At 42.2% G+C, this 17,826-nt stretch overlaps 1 protein-coding gene across 1 annotated transcript; it reads right to left on the bottom strand.

Annotated features, from left to right (window-relative positions):
- Positions 1-912: 912 nt before the first annotated feature.
- On the bottom strand, positions 913-17,317 carry ABCE1 (ATP binding cassette subfamily E member 1). Its single transcript, XM_084262765.1, has 18 exons — positions 17,213-17,317; positions 11,555-11,722; positions 11,163-11,248; positions 10,544-10,641; positions 10,060-10,177; positions 8,000-8,137; positions 7,760-7,829; positions 6,538-6,634; positions 5,550-5,639; positions 4,859-4,980; positions 3,957-4,178; positions 3,473-3,532; positions 3,330-3,388; positions 3,061-3,171; positions 2,820-2,962; positions 2,604-2,726; positions 1,657-1,768; positions 913-1,422 (listed from the first exon to the last, which is right to left on the bottom strand). The coding sequence occupies exons 2-18, from the start codon at positions 11,655-11,657 to the stop codon at positions 1,375-1,377; spliced, it is 1,800 nt and encodes a 599-aa protein (XP_084118891.1). The 5' UTR covers positions 11,658-11,722; positions 17,213-17,317; the 3' UTR covers positions 913-1,374.
- Positions 17,318-17,826: the final 509 nt, after the last annotated feature.

Here is a 17,826-nt window from a genome sequence, read left to right as displayed (position 1 = left end):
AATATGGGAGAAACTGCAGCCACCCAGGTCAGTGCAGGAGGTGCTCCAGCCACTGGAGCAGAGCTTCTCCTGCAGTTCATGGTGAATGCTGGTGAGACAGGCTCTCTCCCTCCAGCCCAGGATGGATCCCATGCTGGAGCAGGTGGACACCTGAAGGAGGCTGTGACCGTGTGGGAAACCTTTGCTGGAGGCTCCTAGTAGGTTTTGCAGCCCATGGAGAGAAGAGCCCACACCAGCAGTCTGTTCCCAAAGGCCTGCACACCAGGGAAGGGACCCATGCTGGTATTGGGGAACAGCATGAGGAGTCCTCCCGAGGAGGAGGAGGAGGAAGCAGCAGAGACTGTGTGTGAAGGAAAAGGAGCACACTCTGACTGGAACCGCACTCTGCTCAGCTTTGCAGGAAAATCCCTAAATCTAAGGTAGGCCTTGTGTTGCCAGGTGTTGCCCTACCCTCTTGATCCCCAATAAAGGATAATGGACATGCTATGTGTTCTTAGGTAAGTTTTCCCTTCAGCTCTGTCTGTCTGTCACCGCAGAGGAAGGGGATTGCTGACAAGGTGCCAGCCCTCCATGAAACAGAGGGCTTTATTACTGTGAGACCTGTATGCTACCGTGTCCCACCAGGCTGTAGAAAAAGCAGCTGCTAAAACCAGCTGCGAACCATTCTTCAGGATGCAGGTCTAAGAGAGATCTGAAAGGATTTTAAGACTATTTAACTGATGATTCTTCTGCAAGTAGGCCTGAGAAGATGCAGAGACACGTGACTGAAGAAGGGGTAGCTCTCCTCCCCTGTACTGTTAGATGCAGTCTGTGCTGCAGCAGTTGTGATAAGGTGGGCACGGCAGCACACTCTGCTTGTTTCTGAATTAGTAACTGAAGAATTTTTGCACTGTGTCACAGAACAGCTGTAAGTTAGGAGAGGATTTATTTGGGGAACCCCCTGCCAGACAGATTCAACCCTTTCGAAACGGGAGCCGGTTCCCTAGCCGGCTGTGCCTGGGGCGGCCCCCTGCTTAGGCAGGAACCTGCCCCCAAGGCCCTTCAGTCAGCACGGGGCACGCGAGCAGCACGGACCGAATCCAAACCCTCCCCTCGATTCTGAAAAACCTGGAGACGCGTTTGCACAATTTGGAGGTGGTCTATTTTGAACCTGTTACACTGAAAATAGAGCTGTGTCACCAAAATATAGAAAGTGGCAGTTTTACTCAGCCTAGGATTTACACTGCTACTGGTCTCAGATGTTACACGCAGCAAGAGTTTTAAGCTCCAAAAGATGAAGTGTTCTAAAACCTGATTGAGCCTTCTCATCCACAAATGTTTGGGTTCCAATACACGTTTCTATATGCCAGTTAGAAAGATGCTCGGATTCAGTACTTAGTCATCCAGGAAAAAGTAGTTTCCACTCTTCTTTTGTTCCACATCCTTAGGAAGAGGAAAAAAAAAAGGTCAACATTACTGCAGTGGCCCTTGGCAGACCTGAACATAGCTGAAATCAGATACTTATCTGAACTTTATATTACTCTTAACTATTTGTTTCACGTGCCATTTTTCAGCACAGCCGAAGTACCAGGTTAGCCTTTGATATCAAGACAGGTTTTAAAATAAGGAACAAAATAAACAGTCACGGCTTCTTTCCTGTAAGGGTGCTTCTCTTACCTTGATTGAATTGAGTTTGTTTATTCTTGGTCTGTAATTGTTGGGGTCTCTTCTAAAAGTGATTTCAAGTTGGGATAGAAACTTATTCATTCCAGCCAAGAGAGTCTGTGGACTGTTAAGAGAAAAGAACATAATGCAGCTATGTTTTTGGAAGTTCTGTGCCATGCTGGTTACAGGCAGCTTTGACCTCCATCCTGAACTCGTTTGGGTCTGGTGAGACTGGTCAGCTATATCTGACACACAAGGATGGGCTCCTTCCAGTTCAAACAAGCGTGTTCTGAGAAGGAGTACCATCAAGACCAGGTGAGCGGTGTGGTGCTAGACCAGCATGTTTACCTCATCGGGCTCGCCATCAGCACTTGGCAATGACACAGTTCTAAAAGCCTGGTTTACAGCAAGGCTGCCCCTCAAAAAGCCTCTGACATTATTTACAGGCACAAAGTTGACCTATCGAAGGGGACACCTTTGAAAGAGTGAAACTCGCAGCCTGGAAGATTCTGCGTTGCTGCCAAGCCTGCTCCACAGGACTGGCACACACGTACCCTTAGCACGCTGCTTTGTTTAGTACAGCTCAAAGTTATTCTTGTAAGCACAGTTTACAACTGGCCCTTTTTGCCACTCCTCTGATAGTGTGTAGCTGGGGTGCAGTTGCTCAAGGCTCGTTTAATCAGGGGTGGGGTCTAGTTTTAGAGGGGTTTGTTTGCATTCTCCAGCTGTGCCCCAACTTTGTGTCTAGGCAGCCTCCAAGTGTGGCTCAGCCCCATTTTCTTTCTCTTGCTTCAAAACAAGGGCCAGAACTCTCAGGCCATTCTTGGATCACTTTTAAATGCTGTTCAAATTTCCACAGGCAGGGAGCCTTCACCTCCTTACTTTTGCTGACGATTCTGATAGATGAGGACAACGCAGAAAGGAATGATCTTGGTTACTGATCCAAACACGTCTCTTACCTGTTGGCAAGCGTGTTCTTGGAAGGAATTCCGTCAAAGACAATCACGCGATCAGCAAGATAGGTCGCCATGATAAAATCATGCTCGACCACAAACGCTGTTTTCTTAGCATGGAGAATGAAACTGGAATAGAAGTAAGAAAAGTGAGAGTGCTGAACAGAAACTTGTAAAGCTACTGAAAATTGCCATGTATTTTACCCAGCACATAAACTGTACCGTTTAATGACTCTTGCAGCCATCAGACGTTGTTCAGAGTCCAGATATGCCGAAGGTTCATCAATTAGGTAGACATCTGCAGGCTTACCAAGACAGAGAGCTAATGCAACGCGCTGCAACTCACCACCAGACAAGGTTTGGACCTATTAGGGGCAGGGAGAGGATAAGGCCAGAATTAGTTCAGATACAGGCAAGAGAATTAAAGAAGAACAGTTAGGATGTTGTCTTGGGCAATGAATACCTCCTGGTCAATGATATTTTCTATTTGAAGTGGTTTCATCACATCAGTTACAAACTGGGGGTGCGTGTAGGCATCTCTGATCTTCTCATGCAGTAGCTGACGGACGCTTCCCTATTGAAAGAAAAATGCTGCAGTTTTATGTATCACAGAAAACGAGAGGAAATAGAATGAACAGAGTTCTTTGTTCTGGGCATAAAAAAATTCTACCTGTGTACTAAGAACATGCTTTTTGTAGCAAACACAATACAAGAAATAAGGCTTAAACGTACTGTAGATTTAGGACTGATCTTCTGTGGTTTGTAGCTGACATTTAGAACCGGGACCTCACCTAAGAAAAGACAAGATTTGTAATGAAACCAAGAGGCTTTCCAGTATCTTCAAACTAGGTGTCAACTAAGGCATAAAGCATTACCTCCTTCATCAGGTGTCAGCCTTCCCGCAAGCATTCGGATAAATGTAGTTTTGCCAGTTCCTAAAATAAACAAGTTACCCATTACTTAATTGTTAAAGGCCTAAGGTATTAAAAACCCTCAAGTCATCAATACAAAAAAAGAGAAGAAAACACACAAACAAAAAGACTTAATAAAGAATACATTTTAAAATTAAGAGTGGTTTGAAATTACAGCGCTTAGTAGTGGTGAAGCTCCCCAGGCCACTCAGCATCCTGCCAATCTCTGGTCTTAACCAGGTTAACAGACAACCACAACAGCATTCTAACAGTCACCTTGAGCCCTCGCTATCTAGCGAGCAAAGCTTGTGGAGTGGCATCTTCACTAGGAAACAAGCAGTTCAAATTGCCTAACCAACAGTCAGGGTCAAGTCTGGGCCCCTAGAAAAAGGGCTTCAGAACCATATTTAGGGCTGTAGAAGGAGTTTCCAACAAGAACTGCACTTACCATTTTCCCCTAACATCACCATAATCTCAGAGTCAGTGAATTCTCCAGCTACTATGGAGAGTTCGAATTCTCCCATCTTTTTTTTCATCCCTGGGTATTTATACATGCACATCTTCTTGACCTCTTCTTCATTAGCCGTTTCAGCCACTTTAAATACCAGAGATGCGTCTCGAAACCTTAGATTTTCTGTTGGAACATAGCCATCTAAGAAAATGTTTATGCCTGCAAAGGAAGGAAAAAAAGATAATTAGGAGGGAAAGAAAATGTCTAAACCAAAGCAAGACAAGATGAATTTCAATTATTTGCTGTAAGTTCCACTCAGATGAGGACAACACTGGATTTTAAATGACATGTTAAAAGAGACACCACCACCTCCTGTTTGAAAGTGTGTACATTATGCAAATTTGATGAAGAAAACCTTGCCAAAATGACAAAAAAGGCTACGGAAGCTCTTCCTGAAAACCTGTGCAGGGTGTAAAGTGTAGGGTGTAAAGAAACTACTGCTGTTGGACCTATTCTCACAAAAACACTTATTACTGAGTCTCAGTGCTACAAGCGTGGCCAGTCCAGATGAACACTACATACCTCTGCACTGTGCAAACTCCCTCCTGCCCTTTCTCTACAATTTGTGTAACTCCACAGCTAACAAAATACCTCTACGTATCAAAATTACGTCCACAGCAAGAGACAAATACCATTTAGTAGTTCAGACTTTGGGGTTATCTGTTTAGGAACACATAAAAGAGAAATTCTGTACAAAATAAATCAGTAGGTTTTTATTTACTGAACTGCAACAGGAAGACAACGGGGTAACGTAACAGATAACCCAGCATTCTGGCACCTTTTCTTCCTCCACAGAATTTTACTGGTACTTTTAAAAGGAAAAATATAGCAAGAATTACCTTCTCTGACGCTGAAAGGCATAGTAACAACACCGTAAGCACTTGGCACACCATACAGGCAGCAGATAAAGTCAGAGAGATAATCTAACACACTTAGGTCGTGCTCTACAACAATAATGTACCTGGAAAACAGAGCCAGAGAGATGCTTTTATACTTCTACACAAAACATTTTTTCTCTTTCTTACTCTAGTCTTGCATAAGCAAAAGCCACCAACACGATTTTCAATGAAAGACATGCTCAAACCCAATAAGCATTTTTTAAGCTGTTCCCACAGACAGACTTGGTGAATGACAAGTTGAAAGTCCATCTTCAGTGTAAACCGGAAGCTTTTTTATGTACAGCAAGGGGAAGGATATCGATTGACTGGAATGAAAAATGCTTTTCACATTTTAAGGAAAAAAATACATCTTCACGCCGGAACAGCAATGTTCAGGTGAAAAGTAACCACCTCCACTGTCACACCCTTATTACAGAGTTTACCCCAATGCTGAAATTGCACAGAAACTAGAAGAAGCAATTTTCCCAAACACACAGAAATAGCATAATACTGATTTAGAGTATGTTAAACTACCATTAGTCCACCATACTGAGAAATCAGCACTGCTATAGAGATGGACTGGGTGCTTCCTCCCTCTGCAAGCAGTCATCCATTATTACAGTATAGCAAAACAATAGAAGTTTGTATTTACCTATCAGGGTTTATTAGGGATCGAATAGTAATGGCAGCCTTCAAGCGCTGTTTGACATCTAGGTAGCTAGACGGTTCATCAAACATGAAGCTGGACCCAAAAAAAAGAGAATGAAGTCTTAGTGAATGCAAGCTTTCTGCATGTTCACACCTGACATTTCAAGCATTAAACACAGAGAAACAATAAAATCTCTTCACTTATGTTGAGAGAGACAAAAAATGAGAATTCTGTGCTGACTCGTGCCTGCAGTTTCTGACGACTGTCATGTGAAATTGTTGAGCAGTTCAAGTAGAACTTTGCCAAGAGCTCTGAGTAAGTTATCAAATGTTATGAGAAATCAGCAATCAGTTACGAATCCCATGCAATCAGTTCTGATTCAGTTTAACATGAATTAAAAGTGCAAAAATACTCTGGGAGACTGGAAGGACATCTTCCAAAAGAGAAAAACAAACCAAACAACAAGAAAACCCATCCAAAACCCGCTCCAAACAAAAAGAAATTTAGAAAAATCAAAACCAATTAACAAAACAACCCTAAAACCCCACAGCTCTTCTGATCTTGGTCCAAGGAGTGAGGAAACAGCATACACTAGACAGTGATCTCCTGGTTGCAAGACAGAAGAGGGACACACTGGTCCCCAAAGGTGGGGAAGGATGGGTCCATTTCTCATTCAGAGCAGCTAACTGAGGAATGCTGTCAAATAGGACACGTTTACATGGGATTAAGCAAAGGTTATCAAGCTGCAATGCCAAAATTTGCCACTGACCTGTGAAATATTTCCAATCAAATGAACTGAAGTATAAAAACCCCAGAGATTACATGGAGTAAATAGAGGTCTCAGCTGCTGAACTCAGAAAAACAATTTTAAAAAACCCCACCCTTGGTTTAAGTATTTAAGTATTATTTCTAACAATAAGTGTGAATTAGAGAACTGTATTTGGAGACAGATTATTAGAAGCAATATGCAACAGAAGTAAATTAAACATACATATCAGCCTTCTGAATGCAAACAACTGCACAAGCAAATCTCTGAAGTTCTCCTCCTGAAAGGTCCTCAACATTTCTTTCTTTCAGATGGGTTAAGTCTGGAAATAAGTGGTTAATTTTAGACATGTTATAACCAACACAAGATTTCATATTCTTATTACCTACAGAAATATGTATAATCACAGCAGGCATCCTACATAGAGGGAAAAAAAAAACAGAATGAAGAAAAACCAAGTGTTGGGTTTATGTAGAAGCATCATAATACTATTTTAATTCACAGCAAGTTACAGCTTCTTTGCAGCATTAGCCACAGAATTTGTTTGGCTGCTTCATACCATGCAGAAGGAAAACATTTCTACTTGTTTTTCCACCAGACACTCGGTAAACATTTCTGGCTCTAAAAAACCACTACACTGCCTTTAAAAGTGTTTCTTGTTAAAGCTGGCTGAAGAGTTCTCATTTTGAGGAAAATCAAGTCCCTCAAATGTTACGAAAATGGGCAAAGCCAGTATTTTCTCATCAAAATACACATTTCCAGAAGATACTGTTTCCCTGGTAAGTGTGCTACCACAGTCTTGGTGGCACAATGCAGCCCCACCTTTACCACTCAGATCTACTTAAAAAGAACTATGTTGTTAATTTAGTGATACCTAATTTAATGCCTAAATTCAGTAACAACTGAATTCAAAACACGGGCAAAAAATTACCAGAGCTGAATGATGCAGAAGTTCTGATTAACCACACTGTTCTCAGATGTCACTATCATTCCCACTACAATGAGCTATACACAGCTTGTTTGGGGAGAAGGTAAAAATAAAGGGGGTTTTGTACTTGGACAATGTTTTTGATGTGTAATGTGTCTCACAAGAGAGGATGCTACAATTTTGCCAGAGTTGTAAGCAAGCAAGAGGAGCAGATGGTAACTGAAGCGTTTCCAGATTTAAAAATAAACACTTTCTACCATGGAACAGAAACTGCACTAGGTTCTGTTAACTACTCTGGATCAAGTGGTTTGCCACTTGAAAGTATTATTTGCACCAGTTCAGCCCTAGGCTTTAAAATAAAGAAATTTAACAAAGAAAACAAAAACCCCATAAAAACCGACCAAACAAAAAGAAGTGGGTATAATTTGAAGTCACTATCACATTAGTAGAGACTCGACTTTTTAGGTAAATAGGAAGTTTCTCAAATACTTTGCAGTTTGACTTTATAAAATGACTTACCAAGCTGCTGACATACAACAGTTTGTGTCTTAGTTTCATCCTTCCTATCCAGAATTGATCCCACTGTTCCCTATATGATAAAGAGCAAAAAAACCTCACAATATTATTTCAACATTAAAAATTACAGACACTAGTAGGGTTTTTTTGACATTGAATTATACTGCTAAAGAAAATATTTATTTAGGAAGTTAACACAGGAGAAACTCTCAGCTTTCTATTAGCTTATTAAATGATTCTCACCTTTGCAGCTTTAGGGATCTGGTCCACATACTGAGGTTTAATGATAGCTTTCAGGTCATCTTCCAGGATCTTGGTAAAATAATTTTGCAACTCAGATCCACGGAAATAGGTCAGAATTTCTTGCCAGTCAGGTGGATCCTGTGACAAAATTAAAGCCTGGGTTTACTTACACTGTTCTAAAAACTTACAAAAAATAAATATTTTAAAAAATCCGATCAATACAGTAAATAGAATATGCTTGCAATATTAAAAAGAAAAGCCTGGATAAAAGCTAGTTACCAAACTTGTGTTGCCTCTGCAAAGTTTCCATTTAAAAACCAGAAACAATATAAAAGTGCCAAACAGAGAGCAGAAGTTCAGATTTATTTCTTTTCACTGTCAGTAGACCTTTCAAGAAAAGGCATTGCAAATTCTTATTTAGGATATCCAAAACTGTCCTTAGGCAGTTAAGAAGCTCTGAGTGAAGCTACTTCACGGGGAAAATGATAGTGTGGATAGTGTAACTGCACTTGCTAGCTACCTGATCCAGCTAATCCAAAAGAAAAAGGTTGGACTGATATAAGCCATTTGCACAAAATGATGCAATAAAATTTGGTCATTTTCTCTGGTTCTAGCAAACATTTCCAATGAAACACAAGAGGACAAAGAAGAAAAGGAAAGAGAGAGCAAGGAAAGGAAACAAGGAAAGAAGAAAGGAAGAGTTTTTCAGAGCAATCACCCAGGAAAAAGTCCCAACTTGTACAGTTTTGTTTCGTACAGCGTAGCACTCCAAATAGTGCTGAGTTAATTATTTTCATGGTAAACAGTACAGAAACAGAGCCACACAGCCATATCTCTACACCAAGCAAATACAGAGAGGAAATGCTTCCTAAGTTTTAAAGCAGAAGTAACATGGAAGACTCGATTCATACCACGTGTTTCTGTGGTCATAATGATTTGTGTCTTCATAGCAAAGTCTGATTTTGGAAGCATGGTAAGTCAATTAAATACATATTCACAAAGTCAAAAGTTTTGCTATTTCTGCAATACTACCACCTGAAAGAAGAAGTCCACAAGATAATATAAACCAAACTTGTAAGAGAATGAAAAATGTAGCTGGGAAATTGTTTACTTTCCAGTTTTAAGTGGCAGACATGAAATTAATAATTATTACAACGTTACTTTTTCAGGCAAAATGAAAGTTTGAACGCACACTTGTTCCTACAAGCCCTTCTTGGAGGACAGAAGTGAGCCTGAGAATTCAATTGTCACCACATGATTTGAAGGTGATAACTGGAGCACCCTTTGGAGTACTGTTAGGTAAACAAACCCCTGTACATTATTTTGTTTGCTGACTGCACTTCCTAACTTCAGTGTAAATACACAGGAAAGTGGAGGATAATCTCTCATGAAGACCAGCAGAACACAACTTGTTCCATGTCTGGTACTCAAAAAATACTATCAAAATTTAAAGTATTTAGCAACAAGAAGAAATTAAGGATTTTCAGAACTCAGTATCAAAGTGTACAGTGGGAAATATCTTCAACAACTTATGTTAACAACGTATTTTCTAATACCTTCAAAATAATCAAAGATAAAAGAGCTTAGGAAGTCACAAGGACTCATGGTAAGTGCTCACAGACACTATTGCTGTTCAGATAAAAACAACACTGAATTGAGAACAAACTCCAAATCTTGAGCTACCTTAACTCCTTGATGAGGAACAGGTAAATTGTGCAGAGAAAAAAACAAGTTGGTATTTCTAAGACAAGCTGAAGTCACAACCAAGGGGTTTGTTTTTAGAGACAGAAATCTACCTCTGACATTTCTCCTTACTGAGTTACAGTTATATTCAGTATTCCTATTCCTTCTTGAGACTATATATACAGTGTTTGCAAAGAAAAGCCTTTGCTGTCAACACCCTTCTATTATTGTTTCTGCGTGGAGTAGGTCATGGGCTGTTGACGGGGAAAGTGCCAATATCCTCACAAATTTTACTGTGGTCACAGATATCAAAATTCAGGATAAAATATAATGACAGCCACCTATAATGCCAGCTCTATTTTACAGCTCATACTTACATCGTATTTTCCAAGATTTGGCTTCTGTTTTCCAGCTAAAATTTTCAAGGCAGTTGATTTTCCAATACCATTGGTTCCAACCAGTCCCAGTACTTCACCTGGACGAGGGATAGGCAACCTGTGCACAACATCGATAACTCCTGGTTACATTACTGCCACCAGACACCAACATTTGGTGGCAAAGTGCACGTTACAACCTGTTCTCACTTTCTCATTATTTCAGCCTACTTTGTTAATGTCCCAATATATTCAAATTAAATCAATAATCATTAAAAATTAAGACCGTAAGAAAGATTTAAGAGCAGTCTGTTCTTTAAACAGGAGCTCTGTAAAATAACCAACAACATTTCATTTAATTATAATACTTTTTAATAAGGAAAAAGTAATTAACTTTCAAAAAAGAAGCTAAAAGGTAATCACGGTGAACACCTTGATGTATACTTGAAATTTTGTCTCTTTTACAATCATTTGAAAAACAAACTACCTGTGAAGTTTGAAGGCATTGGCACAATATCTATGCGTTGTTTCTTTCTCCAGGTTGCTAGGTAAGTTAACAATTGACAAGGCTCCAAAAGGACATTTCTGCAATTGAAATAACATACAGGTTACTAGCACACACCAAGAGTTCATTAACAAAATGCTATGCACTGTACTGCGCTCAGCTGTGCCCTGAAATACTTCTTTCAGAAGAACTTTTACCACATTACTTCACTTTCATTCACATAGCCAACTTACCAAAGAAGTTCTATACCACATTTCTCAAATTAAATAGTTAGCAACTTAGGCTGTTAAGTCTACATTACAGACAAGGCACACTGCATATATTCTCTAGCTCTTTTAAATTTTAGTGCTAGGTGTCTGTGGCCACAGACAGACAAATCCAAACAAAATCAAAAAACAAAGCCACAAACAAAACATAACAACCCACATCCTGCACCTCAACCAGTTCAGTAAACTGACACAGTACTTTCTATAAACATTATCAGTTAACAAGGTCTAATTATTCAGGGAAACAAAACTGGTTTTGGAAGTTACAGTACATGGAACTAAATGTAATAGTGTAATAAGGAAATTTTGTCATTTTAAATAAAGCAGCCTTTTACCTTGATGCAAATACCACAACCAATACAAAGTGTTTCTGAGATCCACGCTATTTTGCTCTGTGATGTGACTTCTATGCAAAGTTTTCCTGGTGAAAGAGAGTAAAATTAACTCAAGAAAGTTTTTGTTGAATCAGAATTCTCATCAGTACTACCAAATTCCACAAAGGAACATGTAACCAATTAATGTTTACTAAAGCTTCAGATCCCCCAAAGACCTGAAAAGTGGCGTTATTACTATGAATTATACATGCTTTCAGTGATGCTTTTGAAGTTTTTATGAAATAAAGCAGGAACGACAAACAAAAAACAATGGAAGAAATAGTTCCTTCTGGTAGAACATTATCTAAAACTTCTCCAATTATTTAGACACCTTGTTGACTTGCATCTCTTACCCATTCGAACCACAGGACAACTCTTCTTGCACTCCTGACGGCACTTCTTTGGCTTACACTTGTCATGGTTGACAATCGCAATTCTTGTTAACTTGTCCGCCATAATGCACAACTCAGGGTCAACTACAGACACCAACTATGGGGAGCAACAGCCCGCCTCTCCCAGACCTTAACAAAACAACCAAAGAGAACGCAATTACTGACAGCACGGGGAACACCTGAAGTTGATATCAACAGAGTTCAGATGAAGAAAAGCAAAAAGAGGAAAAAAATGCAATCACTTAAGCAAGATGGCAAGCAGCCTGAGATACAAGGAGTAAGGTTACTGACGTATAAATAAATAACCACACAAATCTGTAACATCAGCTTTCCGTTCCCTTACTGTTCCTCCATTGTAAAGTAAAACTGACTATGTCTGAGAATGTACTTGTTTCCAAGACAAGCACCTTGTACTAACAATAAAAGAACCTATGCTGCTGCAAATCTGCTACACAAACTGCTTTGAGTAACACAACCTTGGTCACGTGTCAAACATGCCACAGTGTCAAAGGATAAAGTCAAACTGTGGCTACAATGAGTATGCCAAGAATCCGATCATAACACTAATTTTACATAGTATGTGCTAATATTATATATTAAATGAGTAAAATACTGTAGAATTTAAACCAGTTTCCAAAGTGAGAATCTCTCGTTGCATACAGAGGACTAACCCACACAGTGGGAACAGATACATATGATGGTGTCAGATTCTTTTACCTTGAGTTTCTTTAGTAGCTGACTACTACACTTAGAGTCTGCACTTCCTGATATGGTATGAATGACTAGAAAATACTGCAATAAAAAAACCAAGACTCTTTATATTACTTTTAGAAGAGAAAGGTCTTTAAGTGCTAGATGATTAGTTATTCCCAAGATCACAAATAAATGCACTCAAAGAAATTAAATTACTACTTGTATTCCTCTACATAACTCGTCTCTCTCCTTGCTTAAGATACCTGTAATACACATTGACAAGGACTGGATTGTACTGGGAATTTATGTTAACAATTGTAGTAGAAGGGAGGAAAGAACAAAGAATTTTAAATTTAAGTCCTGATAGATAAAAAAAAGAGGTGGAATGTACTTTAAAGTGCATTTATACTTCCTTTCCCATATTCACACATCTTACCAAGAACAACATCAATGATTTTATCTTCTTGTGAGCAGCACAATGCCTAAGGACAACTTCCCTGTACTTGCTCCTGCTCCAGAACAACAGAGACAACTGGATTACAAAGCTCTTTGAAGTTTACAAGATACTACAGGTGACACTGATATTTTTTTTTGGGTCTGAATAAAGTCCACAAAGTACAAAACTTTTCCCAGTTCAATGCCACTAAATGAAGTGCTGGCAGTGCTACAGATGATGCCAATTCAAAATAATTTAAATTCAATACAGTATGTATCAGATGTTCAAAGATGTAGCTGGGAAGGAGTCTTGAACTACTACAGGTTTCTGCACAGTCCGCAGGTGTACCTCCTTCCAAGAAAAGGATTCCAACATTTGTTATTAAAGAAAGTATTTTCTGTTGGATGTCCAGTTCATCTTCGCTCCACTAAAGTGGTTTAGAGACTGTTTACTATGCACAGCTATTACATGAAGAAAGGATGTCATTTTCAAGCTCCTGAGAAAGGCAAGAAGCCAACAGATGTAAGGCACATTTATCACCTTGAGCTCCATCCTTCCCTAAACTCACCTGGGAACTTCAGTTAGGAGGCATCCTACAGATACTACTGCAATATGCAAGACAGGAAGAGAGTAGCATCCAACAGGGAGCAAAGGCAGGAAATTAAGATCTTACTGTATCTTTCCCTTGATTATTACCACACTTATGGGTATTTCGTGTGGTTCCTTTTAAAAGCAGTAGTCTTGTTTCTTTGTTTTCAATTTTCAAAGTAGTTTTAAATTAATGTCTAAAGATATTCTTCATCAGATATAAATGAATGTAACTATTAGTCATACTGCCAACCTTATTATGGCAGTTTCTACTTTTAACATTTCAAATCATTCTTTTAACATTTTCTAACCCAAAAAGCCCTAGTAACATAGTTGATGTTTTAAAATAAATTAGTATTAAAAAAAAACCCAAACCCTGAAAAAGTAAAAAAGAGATTTTACAGTTCTGCATCATCAGACCAGATCGGCAAAGTAGGGCTGGATGTTGCCACTACATCCACTGGCCAGGCCAACAGGCAGGGCAGAGCTGGTTTGCAGTTCTCACTTTAACACGTTTTTCTTACATAAGACACTGATGGTCTCGCTCTTAAAAACTGTAAGGGTGTTTGAGTCAGGGCAATTTTCTAGGAGACTGATGCTGGATTTTTGTCAGTGCTTCAAATGAAGACACATTCTTTGGGAATACACCTCAGTGCTTTTAATAAAACCCTGTAGTTTTGCAGCACAGAGAATTTGGAGATGAATCACTCCTCCTTCCTCTCTCCAGTTCCCCAAGGGAAGCGACTCACCTGCGTCAGGCCTTTCTGCATCAATGTCTTAGCTGCCAAGTACCCTGAGCAGACAGACCAGTCTACCTTCCAGGCAGGGCTTTCCCTGCTAGTTCTCTGAGCTCTAACTAGCATGTAAATGCTTTCTAAGGGCTTCTAAGCAAGCTCTAGAAGACAGAGCTGCTGTATTACAGGAGCTCACCTCCCCTGTCCAATCTCCCAAACTTCTGGTCGAGGTTACTGCCTGAGCAGTACAGATAGCAGGCCAGACAAACTCTCTTCTCAGCCATCCACCCTTCCAGCCTGGTGTTTAGGTTCAAGTACCAAACCAGGAATGGGGTTTGCTCTAGAAGACCAAGTCAAGTATGGCTTGAAACAATTAGGTTTTGCCACCTACCTCAGCAAGCTTTGCACTGAAGTCTTAGTGAGGATGTTCAGAGTAATGTCTACACCACTACACACTGCTGAATCACAGCGTGGTTGGTAAGTAACAAAACAGCCTAACATTTTTTTTTCCTTCTACTTATACAGGGAAAATGCCCATCTGTGGTGAAGGGTTTTGAAGGGGCACAGAAATGAGACCACCAAGCATTTATAAAGTACTTGGCAGGGATAACAGAACCAATGAACCAGTAGGGAGACATACACTCCTGCCTCCCTGCTCCCATCTACATAATGGAAGGGTCATCCAAAACTCTCCCTCCAGTAGTCTTAAAGAAAAAGGTACTTGTGACTTCTGTCGCTTCTGCAGTACTGCCTGGACTGTCCTGATGTCTGTGATGGTAACTGCAGCATATGCTACAATACAGCACACTGGTAATTGTTAGGTACAGTCAGCAGTTTGAGGGCAGGAGAAACTAGTATTCAGAGGCATTTAAGTTCATGTCTGTATTTCCCTGTTCTGTTCCAAGTCAAGAACAGAACAAACCCAAAAGTACTGATTTGTGACTCACTACAAATGCCATTAGCATTATTACAACTTAGTGAATGATGATGGAATGACAACTGAAAATCTTCCCAGAACGACCGACTGGTGACATGGGGAAAGAATGAGAGGAGTACAACTGATAACAACAAAAATAAAGGGTTGTAAACCTCGACAGCGTCATTTATTGAAGCCAGAAACTGCCCATTAAGTCCAGTGATGATACTTAAACATTAAAATATGTCTAAAAAGAAGACATGGAACACGTTATGGTAAGCATGTTCAGTCAGCATTCTTAGGCGCTCTCACACATCACAAAAAATAAAAAAATCCCAACAAACCCACAAAACCCATGTAAGCAGACCTTGCTACCTGTCACAAGAGGCAACAGTAATGTGCAAGCTGTAGAACAAATGTAGTCTACTTGCAGTAAATATATTTATTTCTTTCACTAGTTATATTAGAACTCACAAAGTCAACAATGACCAAGGATTTTAATTGCATTGAATTATTCAGACTTAAAGAAATGTAGAAGAAAAAAGTAAGTGGAGACTGAAACATAACCAGAGACAATTCAGTGAAACAATGTGAATGCAAGATTGGTGCTCAGAATTGAGCCATACTTCAGTCACTCTGCAGAAAACCAGTTAAGACTTTACTAAATCACACTGCATCAGACCTCAAAGATAAATGCTGTGGAAAGAAGTGAAGATGAGCAGCATTTGCACTTTCCAAAAAAAAAAATAATTAACCTCAAGCATTAGCTCTCAATCCATTGCTAATGGACTACATGCAGTCACTCTGTAACAAGATCAAGAAAGTTAAGAACCAGGATGCCCAAAGAAAATCCAAGGAAATAACAAACAACAGATTCTCAAACTGCATGAGGTCACCACATTTTTTCTGGCGTCAAAGCAGAAATACAGTAAATTCTCCAAGCACAATATCTTTTAAGAATTAAGAACTAGTCCATGCTTGAGGTTTTGAAGTTTGCTTCAGAAACTGAGACAATGTACAAGAAGAAGTATAACAAGCCCCAAATCGCCCTGCTGTATTTAACTCATTATATTACTCATAAGGCACAACATGAATATGAAAATAAATGCAATGTTAACATGAAAAGCGTATGGTCAAATATGCTGACGCAGCACAATGAGTGGGTGTGTTTTAGCCAGTGCTGAACACTATTAATTATCGCTCAATCTTTAGTATTTCTTTTTTACCACGAAGTGAAATGCCTAAGAACAAACTCATAAACCGGTAATCATTAACATTACAGAAACGTCCCACTTGTTTAGGACTAAAGCTTGCGAAGCCACAGCAGAGAAACTTGAATTACAGCTTGAAAACTGTCACACAAACTTGCGGGTGAAGCAAGTAACCGCGCTCCCGAGAGGAAACGCTACTATGGTCCTAGAGAAAAGCCCTGCCGAGCTCCTGGGTTGTTATTTACACATACCTAGTGAAAAAGAAAACCAACCCACCTCACCCTATGATCTTCTCAAACCTGCGGGAAGCCTCGATCCCCTCGCCACACAAGCAGGCAAAACGGGCTCCGGCTTTCCTCACAACACGGGCTTTTATTTTTTTCCGCCGCAGCAGCGGAAGGCGCCGCTTTCCCAGGGGGAAATACCGGCGTTCCCGGCCCGGCCCGCGCAGGGTCCCCACGCGAGCGCGATTCCAGCGGCGCAAGGGAAGGGCTTCTCTCGGCCCCGCGGCCGCCGCACGGCACAGGCCGGCCGGCACAGAGCGCAAAGCCCTGGCAGATGACGTTACACCCGGCCAGAGACGACCAACTGCATGTGCGGGCAGTGCCAGCCGGTGCAGGGAACGGCCTCGCCACCCGACACGGGCCGATCTGTCTACCCCGGCCGTTCCTACGCCCCGATCCGATGGAGCGGGCGGTCTGGTTCCCTTTGGGATGAGGGGCGGGGGGGAGAGATAACGACTTCAGGGCGGCTCGGCGCTGCCGCGCAGCCGGCCCACCTGCCGGGCCAGGCCGGGAGCAGCCGGCCCCGAGGCCCGGGCGAGGAGCTGACAACCGGCCCCGCGCCCGCAGTGGGTGGGGGCGAGCCCCCAGACCACGGCACGGCGGGAGGAGGCCGCCCCACCTCCCCCCTCATCAAGGCCGAACCCAGCGGCGGGGGCAGGGTGGGCGGCACGGGGAGCCAGCGCCCCTTCCCTACTCCCCTCCCGTGCGAGAGCGTCGGCATATCCCGCCCGTCCCCGCCCCATCGGAGGCCGCTTACCGAGAGACAGGGGAGAGAGCGAGGCGCCCCCGCTGCCCGGCCGGGCCGCAGCGGGGAACCACGTTCCCTGTCCCGCGGGCCGGCGCGCAACGTGCTCCCGCCGCCGCCACCCGGCCAAGATGGCCGCCGCCCCCGCAGGGAGGAGCCTGGGCGAGCACCATAGAGAGGAGAGGAAGGAAGGGAAGCTGACCATAGAGAGAACGCGTCCGCTCGGAGAGAGAGCGGCGCCTGCCGCCACGGGGAGGAGCGGAGCGGGGTGGGGCGGGGCGCGGGCGGTATCGGCCCGCGTGCTGGGGACGCGGCGGTTGGTGACGCCATCTTTGCGTGACGCCACCTTTGCGTGACGCCCCCCGAGAGGCGCGTTCCGCGCGAGGTTGTGTCCGTCGTGCCGGTTCCCCGCTCTCGCCCCCGGCTACTCCCTGCAGGGTGACCGGAACATTACGGGCCACGCTGGCTCGGCGCTGACGGAAGCCCGGAGGCGGCTGCCAGACCCCACCTCCCCACGCCGGGCGCACGCGGGACCCGCGCGGTGGCTCCGCCCCTTTCCTTCCCCCCCTCCCCCCGATCTCTTTTAAACCCAGCTCGCGCGGCGCTTGGCGCATGCGCGGCTGCGG

Source organism: Gallinula chloropus (assembly GCF_964237585.1).
Source record: "Gallinula chloropus genome assembly, chromosome: 4".
Lineage (NCBI taxonomy): Eukaryota > Metazoa > Chordata > Aves > Gruiformes > Rallidae > Gallinula > Gallinula chloropus.
This window is presented reverse-complemented; position numbering and strand designations above follow the sequence as displayed.